The 15,405-nt window shown below is 44.3% G+C and overlaps 1 protein-coding gene across 1 annotated transcript in view; it reads right to left on the reverse strand.

Moving 5' to 3' along the window:
* Positions 1-15,091, reverse strand: part of LOC135507189 (huntingtin-like) — a 202,380-nt gene extending 187,289 nt beyond the window's left edge. The window contains 6 exon segments of the mRNA XM_064926776.1: positions 1,250-1,270; positions 1,940-2,019; positions 2,473-2,532; positions 3,524-3,644; positions 11,731-11,814; positions 14,671-15,091. Of these exon segments, the coding sequence (XP_064782848.1) occupies positions 1,250-1,270; positions 1,940-2,019; positions 2,473-2,532; positions 3,524-3,644; positions 11,731-11,814; positions 14,671-14,768 (464 nt within the window). The 5' untranslated portion in view covers positions 14,769-15,091.
* Positions 15,092-15,405: the final 314 nt, after the last annotated feature.

Consider the following 15,405-nt stretch of genomic DNA (forward strand, 5'->3'; position numbering starts at 1 on the left):
AGGGAGAGAAGAGGGAGGGAGGAGGTTCACCAGGTACGGTCTGGAGGAGGGAGAGAAGAGGGAGGGAGGAGGTTCACCAGGTACGGTCTGGAGGAGGGAGGGAGGGAGAAGAGGAGGGAGGAGGTTCACCAGGTACGGTCTGGAGGAGGGGAGAAAGAGGGAGGGAGGAGGTTCAAGAGGGGAGGAGGGAGAAGAGGTTCACCAGGTACGGTCTGGAGGAGGGAGAGAAGAGGGAGGGAGGAGGTTCACCAGGTACGGTCTGGAGGAGGGAGAGAAGAGGGAGGGAGGAGGTTCACCAGGTACGGTCTGGAGGAGGGAGAGAAGAGGGAGGGAGGAGGTTCACCAGGTACGGTCTGGAGGAGGGAGAGAAGAGGGAGGGAGGAGGTTCACCAGGTACGGTCTGGAGGAGGGAGAGAAGAGGGAGGGAGGAGGTTCACCAGGTACGGTCTGGAGGAGGGAGAGAAGAGGGAGGGAGGAGGTTCACCAGGTACGGTCTGGAGGAGGGAGAGAAGAGGGAGGGAGGGTCTGGAGGAGGGAGAGAAGAGGAGGGAGGAGGTTCACCAGGTACGGTCTGGAGGAGGGAGAGAAGAGGGAGGGAGGAGGTTCACCAGGTACGGTCTGGAGGAGGGAGAGAAGAGGGAGGGAGGAGGTTCACCAGGTACGGTCTGGAGGAGGGAGAGAAGAGGGAGGGAGGAGGTTCACCAGGTACGGTCTGGAGGAGGGAGAGAAGAGGGAGGGAGGAGGTTCACCAGGTACGGTCTGGAGGAGGGAGAGAAGAGGGAGGGGAGGTTCACCAGGTTCTGGAGGAGGGGGAGAAGAGGGAGGGAGGAGGTTCACAGGTACAGTCTGGAGGAGGGAGAGAAGAGGGAGGGAGGAGGTTCACCAGGTACGGTCTGGAGGAGGGAGAAGAGGGAGGGAGGAGGTTCACCAGGTACGGTCTGGAGGAGGGAGAGAAGAGGGAGGGAGGGAGGAGGTTCACCAGGTACGGTCTGGAGGAGGGAGAGAAGGGGGGAGGGAGGAGGTTCACCAGGTACGGTCTGGAGGAGGGAGAGAAGAGGGAGGGGGAGGTTCACCAGGTACGGTCTGGAGGAGGGAGAGAAGAGGGAGGGAGGAGGTTCACCAGGTACGGTCTGGAGGAGGGAGAGAAGAGGGAGGGAGGAGGTTCACCAGGTACGGTCTGGAGGAGGGAGAGAAGAGGGAGGGAGGAGGTTCACCAGGTACGGTCTGGAGGAGGGGAGAAGAGGGAGGGAGGAGGTTCACCAGGTACGGTCTGGAGGAGAGAGAAGAGGACCTCACAGGACCCAACACCTCATAGTATTACCCCACCTCATAGTATTACCCCACCTCATAGTATTACTCCACCTCATAGTATTACCCCACCTCATAGTATTACCCCACAGGACAAAAATGCTGTTTAGACCAGAGTGTATAAATCCAGTCTAAATGCTGTTGAGACCAGAGTGTATAAATCCAGTCTAAATGCTGTTTAGACCAGAGTGTATAAATCCAGTCTAAATGCTGTTGAGACCAGAGTGTATAAATCCAGTCTAAATGCTGTTGAGACCAGAGTGTATAAATCCAGTCTAAATGCTGTTTAGACCAGAGTGTATAAATCCAGTCTAATTGCTGTTTAGACCAGAGTGTATAAATCCAGTCTAATTGCTGTTTAGACCAGAGTGTATAAATCCAGTCTAAATGCTGTTTAGACGAGTGTATAAATCCAGTCTAAATGCTGTTGAGACCAGAGTGTATAAATCCAGTCTAAATGCTGTTGAGACCAGAGTGTATAAATCCAGTCTAAATGCTGGTTAGACCAGAGTGTATAAATCCATACTTCACATTCTATAAATACATTTAAAGTATGACGTGCAGAATGCACTTGATCTCTGCGCTTACTCAGGTGTGTGTGTGTGTGTGTGTGTGTGTGTGTGTCTCCTACCTGCATTTCTGTGGTCTGACGAGGTGTGCTAGCTCAGCGAACCTCCAGAGAGCAGCCCTCAGGCTCCGAGAGGCACCGTTCTAACAGATAGATATACACACACACACACCTTCATCATCATCTTCATCAACATGTCCATCATCAACATAAACATTACCATCCTGATATTTCCCCTCGTCATCGTAACCAAAACCACCACAGTCAATCACAATTAACATTTGTCATATTATTTGTCTTACTCTTCATCATCATCATCATCATCAGTTACCACATCAATCCATTGAGGATCAGTGAACAGGACTCCATAACGACAGCACCCCATAACGACAGCACCCCATAACGACAGCACCCCATAACGACAGCACCCCATAACGACAGGACCCCATAACGACAGGACCCCATAACGACAGCACCCCATAACGACAGCACCCCATAACGACAGCACCCCATAACGACAGCACCCCATAACGACAGCACCCCATAACGACAGCACCCCATAACAACAACAACAACATCTACAAACCGATCAGCACCTTTTTAATTTCTTTGTAGAGCTCCAGCTGAAGTCTGGGCAGGTTGGAGTCCATCAGCGCCTGATAGATGGAGACAGAGAGACATAACTACAACCTGACAGAAATAGATAGAGAGAACGAGTCAGAGAGAGAGAACGAGAGAGAGAGAATGAGAGAGAGAGAACGAGTCAGAGAGAGAGAACTAGATAGAGAGAATGAGAGAGAACTAGCTAGAAAACGAGAGAGAACTAGCTAGAGAGAACGAGAGAGAACTAGCTAGAGAGAACGAGAGAGAACTAGACAGAGAGAATGAGAGAAAGAACTAGATAGAGAGAAAGAGAACTAGGCAGAGAGAAAGATAGAGAACTTGATAGAGAGAACTAGATAGAGAGAAAGATATAGAGAACGAGATGGAGAGAACGAGATAATACGAGAGAGAACGAGAGAGAACTAGCTAGAGAGAACTAGAGAAAGAACTAGATAGAGAGAAAGAGAACTAGGCAGAGAGAACGAGAGAGAACTAGACAGAGAGAATGAGAGAAAGAACTAGATAGAGAGAATGAGAGAAAGAACTAGATAGAGAGAAAGATAACTAGGCAGAGAGAAAGATAGAGAACTTGATAGAGAAAGATATAGAGAACGAGATGGAGAGAACGAGAGAATACGAGAGAGAACGAGAGAGAACTAGCTAGAGAGAACGAGAGAAAGAACTAGATAGAGAGAAAGAGAACTAGATAGAGAGAACGAGAGAGAACTAGATAGAGAGAACGAGAGAAAGAACTAGATAGAGAGAATGAGAGAAAGAACTAGATAGAGAGAAAGATAACTAGGCAGAGAGAAAGATAGAGAACTTGATAGAGAGAACTAGATAGAGAGAAAGATATAGAGAACGAGATGGAGAGAATGAGAGAATACGAGAGAGAACGAGAGAGAACTAGCTAGAGAGAACGAGAGAGAACTAGATAGAGAGAATGAGAGAAAGAACTAGATAGAGAGAATGAGAGAACGAGAGAGAGAAAGAGAGTCATAACATATAGGTCTGAGGAGAGCAGAACATGGGGTCCTCACTCACTTTGATGATTTTGTTCAGGCACTCGTCTGCCACCATCCTGACGTCCGACTCTCTGTCGTCGCTGCACAGCAAGAACATCTCCATGGCGATGCCCAGAAGCTTCTGGAACTCCGGAGACGTTCTAATCCCACAGCCATAGAGACAAGAGAGGAACTGTCATTAAACACACACCTCATTCTGACCCCCATCACACACCTCATTCTGACCCCCACACACCTCCTGACCCCCCCTCCACACCTCATTCTGATACCCCTCATTCCACACACCTCATTCTGATATCCCCCACACACCTCATTCTGACCCCCCTCCACACACCTCATTCTGATATCCCCCCCTCCACACACCTCATTCTGATATCCCCCCTCACACACCTCATTCTGATATCCCCCCTCCACACACCTCATTCTGATATCCCCCCTCCACACACCTCATTCTGATACCCCCCTCCACACACCTCATTCTGATATCCCCCTCCACACACCTCATTCTGATATCCCCCCTCCACACACCTCATTCTGATACCCCCCCCTCCACACACCTCATTCTGATACCCCCTCCACACACCTCATTCTGACCCCCCTCCACACACCTCATTCTGATATCCCCCCCCACACACCTCATTCTGATACCCCCCTCCACACACCTCATTCTGATACCCCCCCACACACACCTCATTCTGATATCCCCCTCACACACCTCATTCTGATCCCCCTCCACACACCTCATTCTGATACCCCCTCCACACACCTCATTCTGATACCCCCCCTCCACACACCTCATTCTGACCCCCTCCACACACCTCATTCTGATACCCCCCTCCACACACCTCATTCTGATACCCCCTCCACACACCTCATTCTGATATCCCCCCTCCACACACCTCATTCTGATACCCCCCTCCACACACCTCATTCTGATACCCCCTCCTCCACACACCTCATTCTGATCCCCCCTCCACACACCTCATTCTGATATCCCCCCTCCACACACCTCATTCTGATACCCCCTCCTCCACACACCTCATTCTGATACCCCCCTCCACACACCTCATTCTGATACCCCCCTCACACACCTCATTCTGATACCCCCTCCACACACCTCATTCTGATACCCCCCTCCACACACCTCGTTCTGATATCCCCCCCACACACCTCGCTCTGATACCCCCTCCACACACCTCATTCTGATACCCCCTCCACACACCTCATTCTGATACCCCCTCCACACACCTCATTCTGATACCCCCCACACACCTCATTCTGACCCCCCCTCCACACACCTCATTCTGACCCCCTCCACACACCTCATTCTGATATCCCCCCTCACACACCTCATTCTGACCCCCCCCCCCACACCTCATTCTGATACCCCCTCCACACACCTCATTCTGAAATCCCCCCTCCACACACTCATTCTGATACCCCCCTCCACACACCTCATTCTGATAACCCCCCCCCCCCCCCACACCTCATTCTGATACACCCCCCCACACCTCATTCTGATACCCCCCCCCACACACCTCATTCTGATACCCCCTCACACCTCATTCTGATACCCCCCCTCACACACCTCATTCTGATACAACCCTCCACACCTCATTCTGATACCCCCTCCACACACCTCATTCTGACCCCCCTCCACACACCTCATTCTGATACCCCCACTCCACACACCTCATTCTGATACCCCTCCACACACCTCATTCTGACCCCCTCCACACACCTCATTCTGATACCCCCCTCACACACCTCATTCTGATACCCCCTCCACACACCTCATTCTGATATCCCCCTCCACACACCTCATTCTGACCCCCCTCCACACACCTCATTCTGATACCCCCACTCCACACACCTCATTCTGATATCCCCACTCCACACACCTCATTCTGATACCCCCTCCACACACCTCATTCTGACCCCCCCACACACCTCATTCTGATACCCCCCTCCACACACCTCATTCTGATACCCCCCTCCACACACCTCATTCTGATACCCCCTCCACACACCTCATTCTGATATCCCCCCTCCACACACCTCATTCTGATACCCCCTCCACACACCTCATTCTGATACCCCCCTCCACACACCTCATTCTGATACCCCCTCCACACACCTCATTCTGATACCCCCCCACCTCCACTCCACACACCTCATTCTGATACCCCCTCCACACACCTCATTCTGATACCCCCCTCCACACACCTCATTCTGATACCCCCCTCCACACACCTCATTCTGATACCCCCCTCCACACACCTCATTCTGATACCCCCCTCCACACACCTCATTCCGATATCCCCCTCCACACACCTCATTCTGATACCACCTCCCCCTCCACACACCTCATTCTGATACCCCCTCCACACCCCTCATTCTAATATCCCCCCACCCCCACACACAACTCGTGTCGACTCTGCTGAAAGGTGCTTCTGGACTGAGATGGAAATCACTGACGATACTGGTCTACAGCCAATATGATATATGTGGTTACAGAAACAGAGCCAACAGAACTATACTGGTCTACAAGTCTACAGCCAATATGGTATACGTACAGGGATGAGCGCCTCTCAGTACCGCACAGGGATGAGCGCCTCTCAGTACCGCACAGGGATGAGCGCCTCTCAGTACCGCACAGGGATGAGCGCCTCTCAGTACCGCACAGGGATGAGCGCCTCTCAGTACCGCACAGGGATGAGCGCCTCTCAGTACCGCACAGGGATGAGCGCCTCTCAGTACCGCACAGGGATGAGCGCCTCTCAGTACCGCACAGGGATGAGCGCCTCTCAGTACCGCACAGGGATGAGCGCCTCTCAGTACCGCACAGGGATGAGCGCCTCTCAGTACCGCACAGGGATGAGCGCCTCTCAGTACCGCACAGGGATGAGCGCCTCTCAGTACCGCACAGGGATGAGCGCCTCTCAGTACCGCACAGGGATGAGCGCCTCTCAGTACCGCACAGGGATGAGCGCCTCTCAGTACCGCACAGGGATGAGCACCTCTCAGTACCGCACAGGGATGAGCACCGTACAGGGATGAGCACCTCTCAGTACCGTACAGGGATGAGCACCTCTCAGTACCGTACAGGGATGAGCACCTCTCAGTACCGTACAGGGATGAGCACCTCTCAGTACCGTACAGGGATGAGCACCTCTCAGTACCGTACAGGGATGAGCACCTCTTTAAAAAGGCCATTCCATATATATCTAGAGCTGAGCCATGAGAGAAACTGGCCATCTATCACCATTCCATATATATCTAGAGCTGAGCCATGACAGAAACTGGCCATCTATCACCATTCCATATATATCTAGAGCTGAGCCATGAGAGAAACTGGCCATCTATCACCATCCCATATATATCTAGAGCTGAGCCATGAGAGAAACTGGCCATCTATCACCATTCCATATATATCTAGAGCTGAGCCATGACAGAAACTGGCCATCGATCACCATTCCATATATATCTAGAGCTGAGCCATGAGAGAAACTGGCCATCTATCACCATTCCATATCTATCTAGAGCTGAGCCATGAGAGAAACTGGCCATCTATCACCATTCCATATATATCTAGAGCTGAGCCATGAGAGAAACTGGCCTTCTATCACCATTCCATATCTATCTAGAGCTGAGCCATGAGAGAAACTGGCCATCGATCACCATTCCATATATATCTAGAGCTGAGTCATGACAGAAACTGGCCATCTATCACCATTCCATATATATCTAGAGCTCAGCCATGAGAGAAACTGGCCTTCTATCACCATTCCATATCTATCTAGAGCTGAGCCATGAGAGAAACTGGCCATCTATCACCATTCCATATATATCTAGAGTTGAGCCATGACAGAAACTGGCCATCTATCACCATTCCATATATATCTAGAGCTGAGCCATGACAGAAATGGGCCATCTATCACCATTCCATATATATCTAGAGCTGAGCCATGACAGAAACTGGCCATCTATCACCATTCCATATATATCTAGAGCTGAGCCATGACAGAAACTGGCCATCTATCACCATTCCATATATATCTAGAGCTGAGCCATGACAGAAACTGGCCATCTATCACCATTCCATATATATCTAGAGCTGAGCCATGACAGAAACTGGCCATCGATCACCATTCCATATATATCTAGAGTTGAGCCATGACAGAAACTGGCCATCTATCACCATTCCATATATATCTAGAGCTGAGCCATGAGAGAAACTGGCCATCTATCACCATTCCATATATATATAGAGCTGAGCCATGACAGAAACTGGCCATCTATCACCATTCCATATATATCTAGAGCTGAACCATGAGAGAAACTGGCCATCTATCACCATCCCATATATATCTAGAGCTGAGCCATGAGAGAAACTGGCCATCGATCACCATTCCATATATATCTAGAGCTGAGCCATGAGAGAAACTGGCCATCTATCACCATTCCATATATATCTAGAGCTGAGCCATGACAGAAACTGGCCATCTATCACCATTCCATATATATCTAGAGCTGAGCCATGACAGAAACTGGCCATCTATCACCATTCCATATATATCTAGAGCTGAGCCATGACAGAAACTGGCCATCTATCACCATTCCATATATATCTAGAGCTGAGCCATGACAGAAACTGGCCATCTATCACCATTCCATATATATCTAGAGCTGAGCCATGACAGAAACTGGCCATCGATCACCATTCCATATATATCTAGAGTTGAGCCATGACAGAAACTGGCCATCTATCACCATTCCATATATATCTAGAGCTGAGCCATGAGAGAAACTGGCCATCTATCACCATTCCATATATATCTAGAGCTGAGCCATGACAGAAACTGGCCATCGATCACCCCACTATCAGTTAGGGGCGGGACAACGTTTCCCCCATGAATATCTAGCACAACTTTTCACCCCCAGTCTCAAAAGGGAATGGTTCAGACCATGTGGAAGTTTTGATGACTCTGAACGAGCTGCTGTTGTTGTCCCGCATCGACCATGCAGTGAGGTAGCAACATCCTCTATATCTAAAAATGACCACATATACTGACTGTTTCAAGCTAAACTGATGGTGAATCTGAACAATCCAAATACAATATAATCTATCCCTGATCAACATATAACCATAACTATAATGTATCTCTGATCAACATATAACCATAAATATACTGTATCCCTGATCAACATATAACCATAAATATACTGTATCCTAAACCCTGATCAACATATAACCATAAATATACTGTATCCTAAACCCTGATCAACATGTAACCATAAATATACTGTATCCCTGATCAACATGTAACCATAAATATAATCTATCCCTGATCAACATACAATATATTTATGGTTATATGTTGATCAGGGTTTAGGATACAATATATTTATGGTTATATCCTAAACCCTGATCAACATATAACCATAAATATACTGTATCCCTGATCAACATATAACCATAAATATACTGTATCCTAAACCCTGATCAACATATAACCATAAATATACTGCATCTCTGATCAACATATAACCATAAATATAATGTATCCCTGATCAACATATAACCATAAATATACTGTATCCTAAACCCTGATCAACATATAACCATAAATATACTGTATCCCTGATCAACATATAACCATAAATATACTGTATCCCTGATCAACATATAACCATAAATATACTGTATCCCTGATCAACATATAACCATAAATATACTGTATCCCTGATCAACATATAACCATAAATATACTGTATCCCTGATCAACATATAACCATAAATATACTGTATCCTAAACCCTGATCAACATATAACCATAAATATACTGTATCCCTGATCAACATGTAACCATAAATATACTGTATCCTAAACCCTGATCAACATATAACCATAAATATACTGTATCCTAAACCCTGATCAACATATAACCATAAATATACTGTATCCCTGATCAACATGTAACCATAAATATACTGTATCCCTGATCAACATGTAACCATAAATATAATCTATCCCTGATCAACATACAATATATTTATGGTTATATGTTGATCAGGGTTTAGATACAGTATATTTATGGTTATATGTTGATCAGGGTTTAGGATACAATATATTTATGGTTATATCTAAACCCTGATCAACATATAACCATAAATATACTGTATCCCTGATCAACATATAACCATAAATATACTGTATCCTAAACCCTGATCAACATATAACCATAAATATACTGCATCTCTGATCAACATATAACCATAAATATAATGTATCCCTGATCAACATATAACCATAAATATACTGTATCCTAAACCCTGATCAACATATAACCATAAATATACTGTATCCCTGATCAACATATAACCATAAATATACTGTATCCCTGATCAACATATAACCATAAATATACTGTATCCCTGATCAACATATAACCATAAATATACTGTATCCCTGATCAACATATAACCATAAATATACTGTATCCCTGATCAACATATAACCATAAATATACTGTATCCCTGATCAACATATAACCATAAATATACTGTATCCCTGATCAACATATAACCATAAATATACTGTATCCCTGATCAACATATAACCATAAATATACTGTATCCCTGATCAACATATAACCATAAATATACTGTATCCCTGATCAACATATAACCATAAATATACTGTATCCTAAACCCTGATCAACATATAACCATAAATATACTGTATCCTAAACCCTGATCAACATATAACCATAAATATAATGCATCCTAAACCCTGATCAACATGTAACCATAAATATACTGTATCCCTGATCAACATATAACCATAAATATACTGTATCCCTGATCAACATATAACCATAAATATACTGTATCCTAAACCCTGATCAACATAATGTATCCCTGATCAACATGTAACCATAAATATACTGTATCCCTGATCAACATATAACCATAAATATAATCTATCCCTGATCAACATACAATATATTTATGGTTATATGTTGATCAGGGTTTAGGATACAGTATATTTATGGTTATATGTTGATCAGGGTTTAGGATACAATATATTTACGGTTATATCCTAAACCCTGATCAACATGTAACCATAAAAATACTGTATCTCTGATCAACATATAACCATAAATATACTGTATCCTAAACCCTGATCAACATATAACCATAAATATAATGTATCCCTGATCAACATATAACCATAAATATACTGTATCCCTGATCAACATATAACCATAAATATACTGTATCCTAAACACTGATCAACATATAACCATAACTATAATGTATCCCTGATCAACATATAACCATAAATATACTGTATCCTAAACCCTGATCAACATATAACCATAAATATAATGCATCCCTGATCAACATATAACCATAAATATACTGTATCCTAAACCCTGATCAACATGTAACCATAAATCTACTGTATCCCTGATCAACATATAACCATAAATATAATGTATCCCTGAACAACATATAACCATAAATATACTGTATCCTAAACCCTGATCAACATATAACCATAAATATACTGTATCCCTGATCAACATATAACCATAAATATACTGTATCCCTGATCAACATATAACCATAAATATACTGTATCCTAAACCCTGATCAACATATAACCATACATATACTGTACCCTAAACCCTGATCAACATGTAACCATAAATATACTGTATCCCTGATCAACATATAACCATAAATATACTGTATCCTAAACCCTGATCAACATATAACCATAAATATACTGTATCCCTGATCAACATATAACCATAAATATACTGTATCCCTGATCAACATATAACCATAAATATACTGTATCCTAAACCCTGATCAACATAATGTATCCCTGATCAACATATAACCATAAATATACTGTATCCTAAACCCTGATCAACATAATGTATCTCTGATCAACATATAACCATAAATATAATGTATCCCTGATTAACATATAACCATAAATATACTGTATCCCTGATCAACATATAACCATAAATATACTGTATCCTAAACCCTGATCAACATATAACCATAAATATACTGTATCCTAAACCCTGATCAACATATAACCATAAATATACTGTATCCTAAACCCTGATCAACATAATGTATCCCTGATTAACATATAACCGGTAAAGCTGATCCCAGATCAGTGGTGGCAAGCAGTCTTACCTCAGAGACTGGGCTATGATGTTCTCACATATGGTCAGGCAGTGGGCCACTCTGTCCTTTTTGGTGGTGGCCAGCTCTTTCTTCCTACAGAGAGAGAGGGAGAGGGGGAGAGAAAGAGCAATAGTGTGTGTGTGTGTGTGTGTGTGAGAGAGAGAGAGAAATCAGGTAACAAAGGGTTAATTAAGAGCACATGCAAGAAAAAAGAAGACAGACTGGTAGCATTACCTTGCCTAACGAAGTGGAACAACAATGGAGAATGTGTGTGTGTGTGTGTGTGTGTGTGTGTGTGTGTGTGTGTGTGTGTGTGTGCGTGATGCCAGTCTATTGCTCAAGGTAAGACTGATTACAAGGTCACTGTACATGCCTGTACAACCTACATTGAGACTGTTAAATGGTTCATTAAATTGTTAACTAATAGCTAGCCGGACTATCTGCATTGACTCATCACGTACGCTGCTGCTGCTGCTGCTACTGTTAATTATCTACCCTGTTGCCTGGTCACTTTATCTCCACCTGTATATCTACAGAGCTTTCAGGAAGACTTTACACCCCTTGACTTTCATCCACCTTTTGTTTGTTACAGCCTGAATTTAGAACGAATTCAACTGCGATTTGATTGTGTCACTGTCCTACACACAATAATCCATCATGTCAAAGTGGAATTATGTTTTTTAAGACATTATTATTATTTATTTTTTATTTTTATTTTTTACAAATGAATTCAAATTCAAAGCTGAAATGTCTTGAGTCAATATGTATTCCCACCCCTTTGTTATGTTGATGCCTAAATAAGTTCAGGAGTAAAAATGTGCTTAACAAGTCACATAAGTTACCTGGACTCGCTCTGTGTGCAATAATGGTGTTGAACATGATTTTTGAATGACAACCTCGTCTCTGTACTCCAACACATACAATTATCTGTAAGGTCCATCAGTCGAAAAGTGAATTTCAAACACAGTTTCAACTACAAAGACCAGTGAGGTTTTCCATGGAGGTTTTCCCAGGGAGGTTTTCCCAGGGAGGTTTTCCAGGGAGGTTTTCCCAGGGAGGTTTTCCCAGGGAGGTTTTCCCAGGGAGGTTTTCCCAGTGAGGTTTTCCCAGTGAGGTTTTCCCAGTGAGGTTTTCCCAGTGAGGTTTTCCCAGTGAGGTTTTCCCAGGGAGGTTTTCCCAGGGAGGTTTTCCCAGGGAGGTTTTCCCAGGGAGGTTTTCCCAGGGAGGTTTTCCCAGGGAGGTTTTCCCAGGGAGGTTTTCCCAGGGAGGTTTTCCCATGGAGGTTTTCCAGTGCTCAGAGGGATATTCAAAAAGAAGACGCCTATTGGTAGAAAATTTACCTTTGAACATGGTGAAGATGTTCATTACACTTTGGATGGTGTATCAATACACCCAGTCACTACAAAGATACAGTCACTACAGTCAGTCGCTACTAACTCAGTTGCCGGAGAGGAAGGAAACCGCTCAGGGATTTCACCACGAGGCCAATGGGGACTGTAAAATAGTAACAGAGTTTAATGGCTGTGATAGGAGAAAACTGAGGATGGATCAACAACAATGTAGTTACGCCACAATATACTAACCTAAGTGACAGAGGGAAAAGAAGGAAGCTTGTACAGAATTTTTAAAAAATATTCCAAATAATGTATCCTGTTTGCAACATGGCACTAAAGTAAAACTGGAAACAAATGTGGCAAAGCAATTACATTTATGTCCTGAATACAATACATTATGTTTGGAGCAAATCCAACTACACTGAGTACCACTCTTCATATTTTCAAGCATGGTGGTGGCTGACTCATGTTATGGGTATGCTTGTCATTGACTAGGGAGTTTCTTTTAGGATAAAAATACATGGAATAGAGCGAAGCACAGGCAAGAATCCTAGAGGAAAACCTGGTTCAGTTTGCTTTCAGCAGGACAATGACCTTGCTTACCAAGAAGACGTTGAATGGTCCTGAGTGGCCGAGTTACAGTTGACCTAAAAATCAGCTTCAAAATCTATGTCAAGACTTGAAAATGGCTGTCTAGCAATGATCAACAACCAATTTGACAAAGCGTGAAATGCATTTCTTAACAATAATGTGCACATAAATGTACAATCCAGATGTGTAAAACTCTTAGAGACCCACAGCTGTAATGGCTGCCAAAATGTGATTCAAACATCTCAGGGGGTCTTTCATTTATTTCTCACAGAAAACGTTCAAATTCTCTTCCACTTTGACATTAGAATACTTATGTGTGGATTGTTGTCAAACATATATAATTGAATACGTTTTTTATCCCACTTTGTAACACAACAAAACGTGGAAAAAGTCAAGGGGTGTGAATACTTTCTCAAGGCTCTGCATTCCTCCTGTTAGTATCTCTCTATTTTCTTTCCCTCTGCATTGTTGGGAAGGGCCGGTCAGTAAGCATGTCACTGTTAGTCTACACCTGTTGTTTACCAAGCATGTGACAAACAGAAATGCCATTATGTTGATTTGATAAAATACATATTGAAATCAATTATACATATAATTATAATAATATAATGTATATTAGACAACAAGCAACGAATGATTGTGGGGGGTGGGAAACTAAATCAGTCAATCTGCACAATGTATATGAGAGAAGATAAATTAAACTTGATTTGATATTTTATTTTTCAAGATTTTACTTTAGTGAAATGATATCGTAATATTTAGTCCACCTTGGCATTTGTTTACAAGCGCCAGCTATCAAATAGACGTGGGGTGTAAAACTGTGTGTTGCTGTGTGTGTTGTGACAGGGTCGCCTGGACTGGACGGTGACAGCTAGCTAGCTATAAGGTTAGCATCGCTAACTCGCAATAACCTGCGAATAGCTTCGCTAGCTAGCTAACCAGCCAACTACCGTGTATGTAATGTAAGCTAAACTCATCGCTAGCAGTGTCTCAACACAATGACCATAAACAAACACGGACGTACTGTTTTTGAGCCGTCTCCTCGGCCGTCGGCGGTCCCTGTTGTTGTTGGAAGGACTTGAGAGATTCAAAGGCCTTCATTAATTTATCCATGGTGGCCATTTTTTTACCAGCAGTGGTTAGCTTAGCTGTGGATAATATTGACAAAATTGTCGTTAAGTGTCAGTTAGCTACCAATCGGAATCAACCAGGGGGGAGCAAAAAACAAAAAAAACACGCGCCGGGAAGCGAACCGTCCGTAGTACGACGAGCGTATGAACACTACTCGCGACTACTTACTGCCGCCTCTCCGACTTCACTTATCGACGCAAGAAAATCCTTTATTTCTTTACAATAGCCTTGGTAAATGAATAGGACGCTGGTTGATGTAGCCACGACCATCCATACTCAAAGCCATCTTCGATGCGCCGGGACAGAATCACAAGGAAGTGGGAGCTCCTGTGACAGTTGGTGGGGAAGGGTTGGGCCAACGCTGCACCGGTAGCCAATCAGAGGAAGAGCGGGCACCAATAAGGAAGAGGCTCGGGCCGTCGTCAGCCGTGATTGGGTGGAGGCACCAATAAGGACGAGGCTCGGACCGTCGTCAGTTGTGATTGGGTGGAGGCACCAATAAGGACGAGGCTCGGGCCGTTGTCAGCCGTGATTGGGTGGATGGGGAACGGCTTTTTTTTTTTTGAGCGTCACGAGTGCTGAAATCCTGCACGACGAGGCGATATTCCGTGATATCAGAACGGTATAT

This window comes from Oncorhynchus masou, chromosome 20 (genome assembly GCF_036934945.1).
Source record: "Oncorhynchus masou masou isolate Uvic2021 chromosome 20, UVic_Omas_1.1, whole genome shotgun sequence".
Taxonomy (NCBI): Eukaryota; Metazoa; Chordata; class Actinopteri; order Salmoniformes; family Salmonidae; genus Oncorhynchus; species Oncorhynchus masou.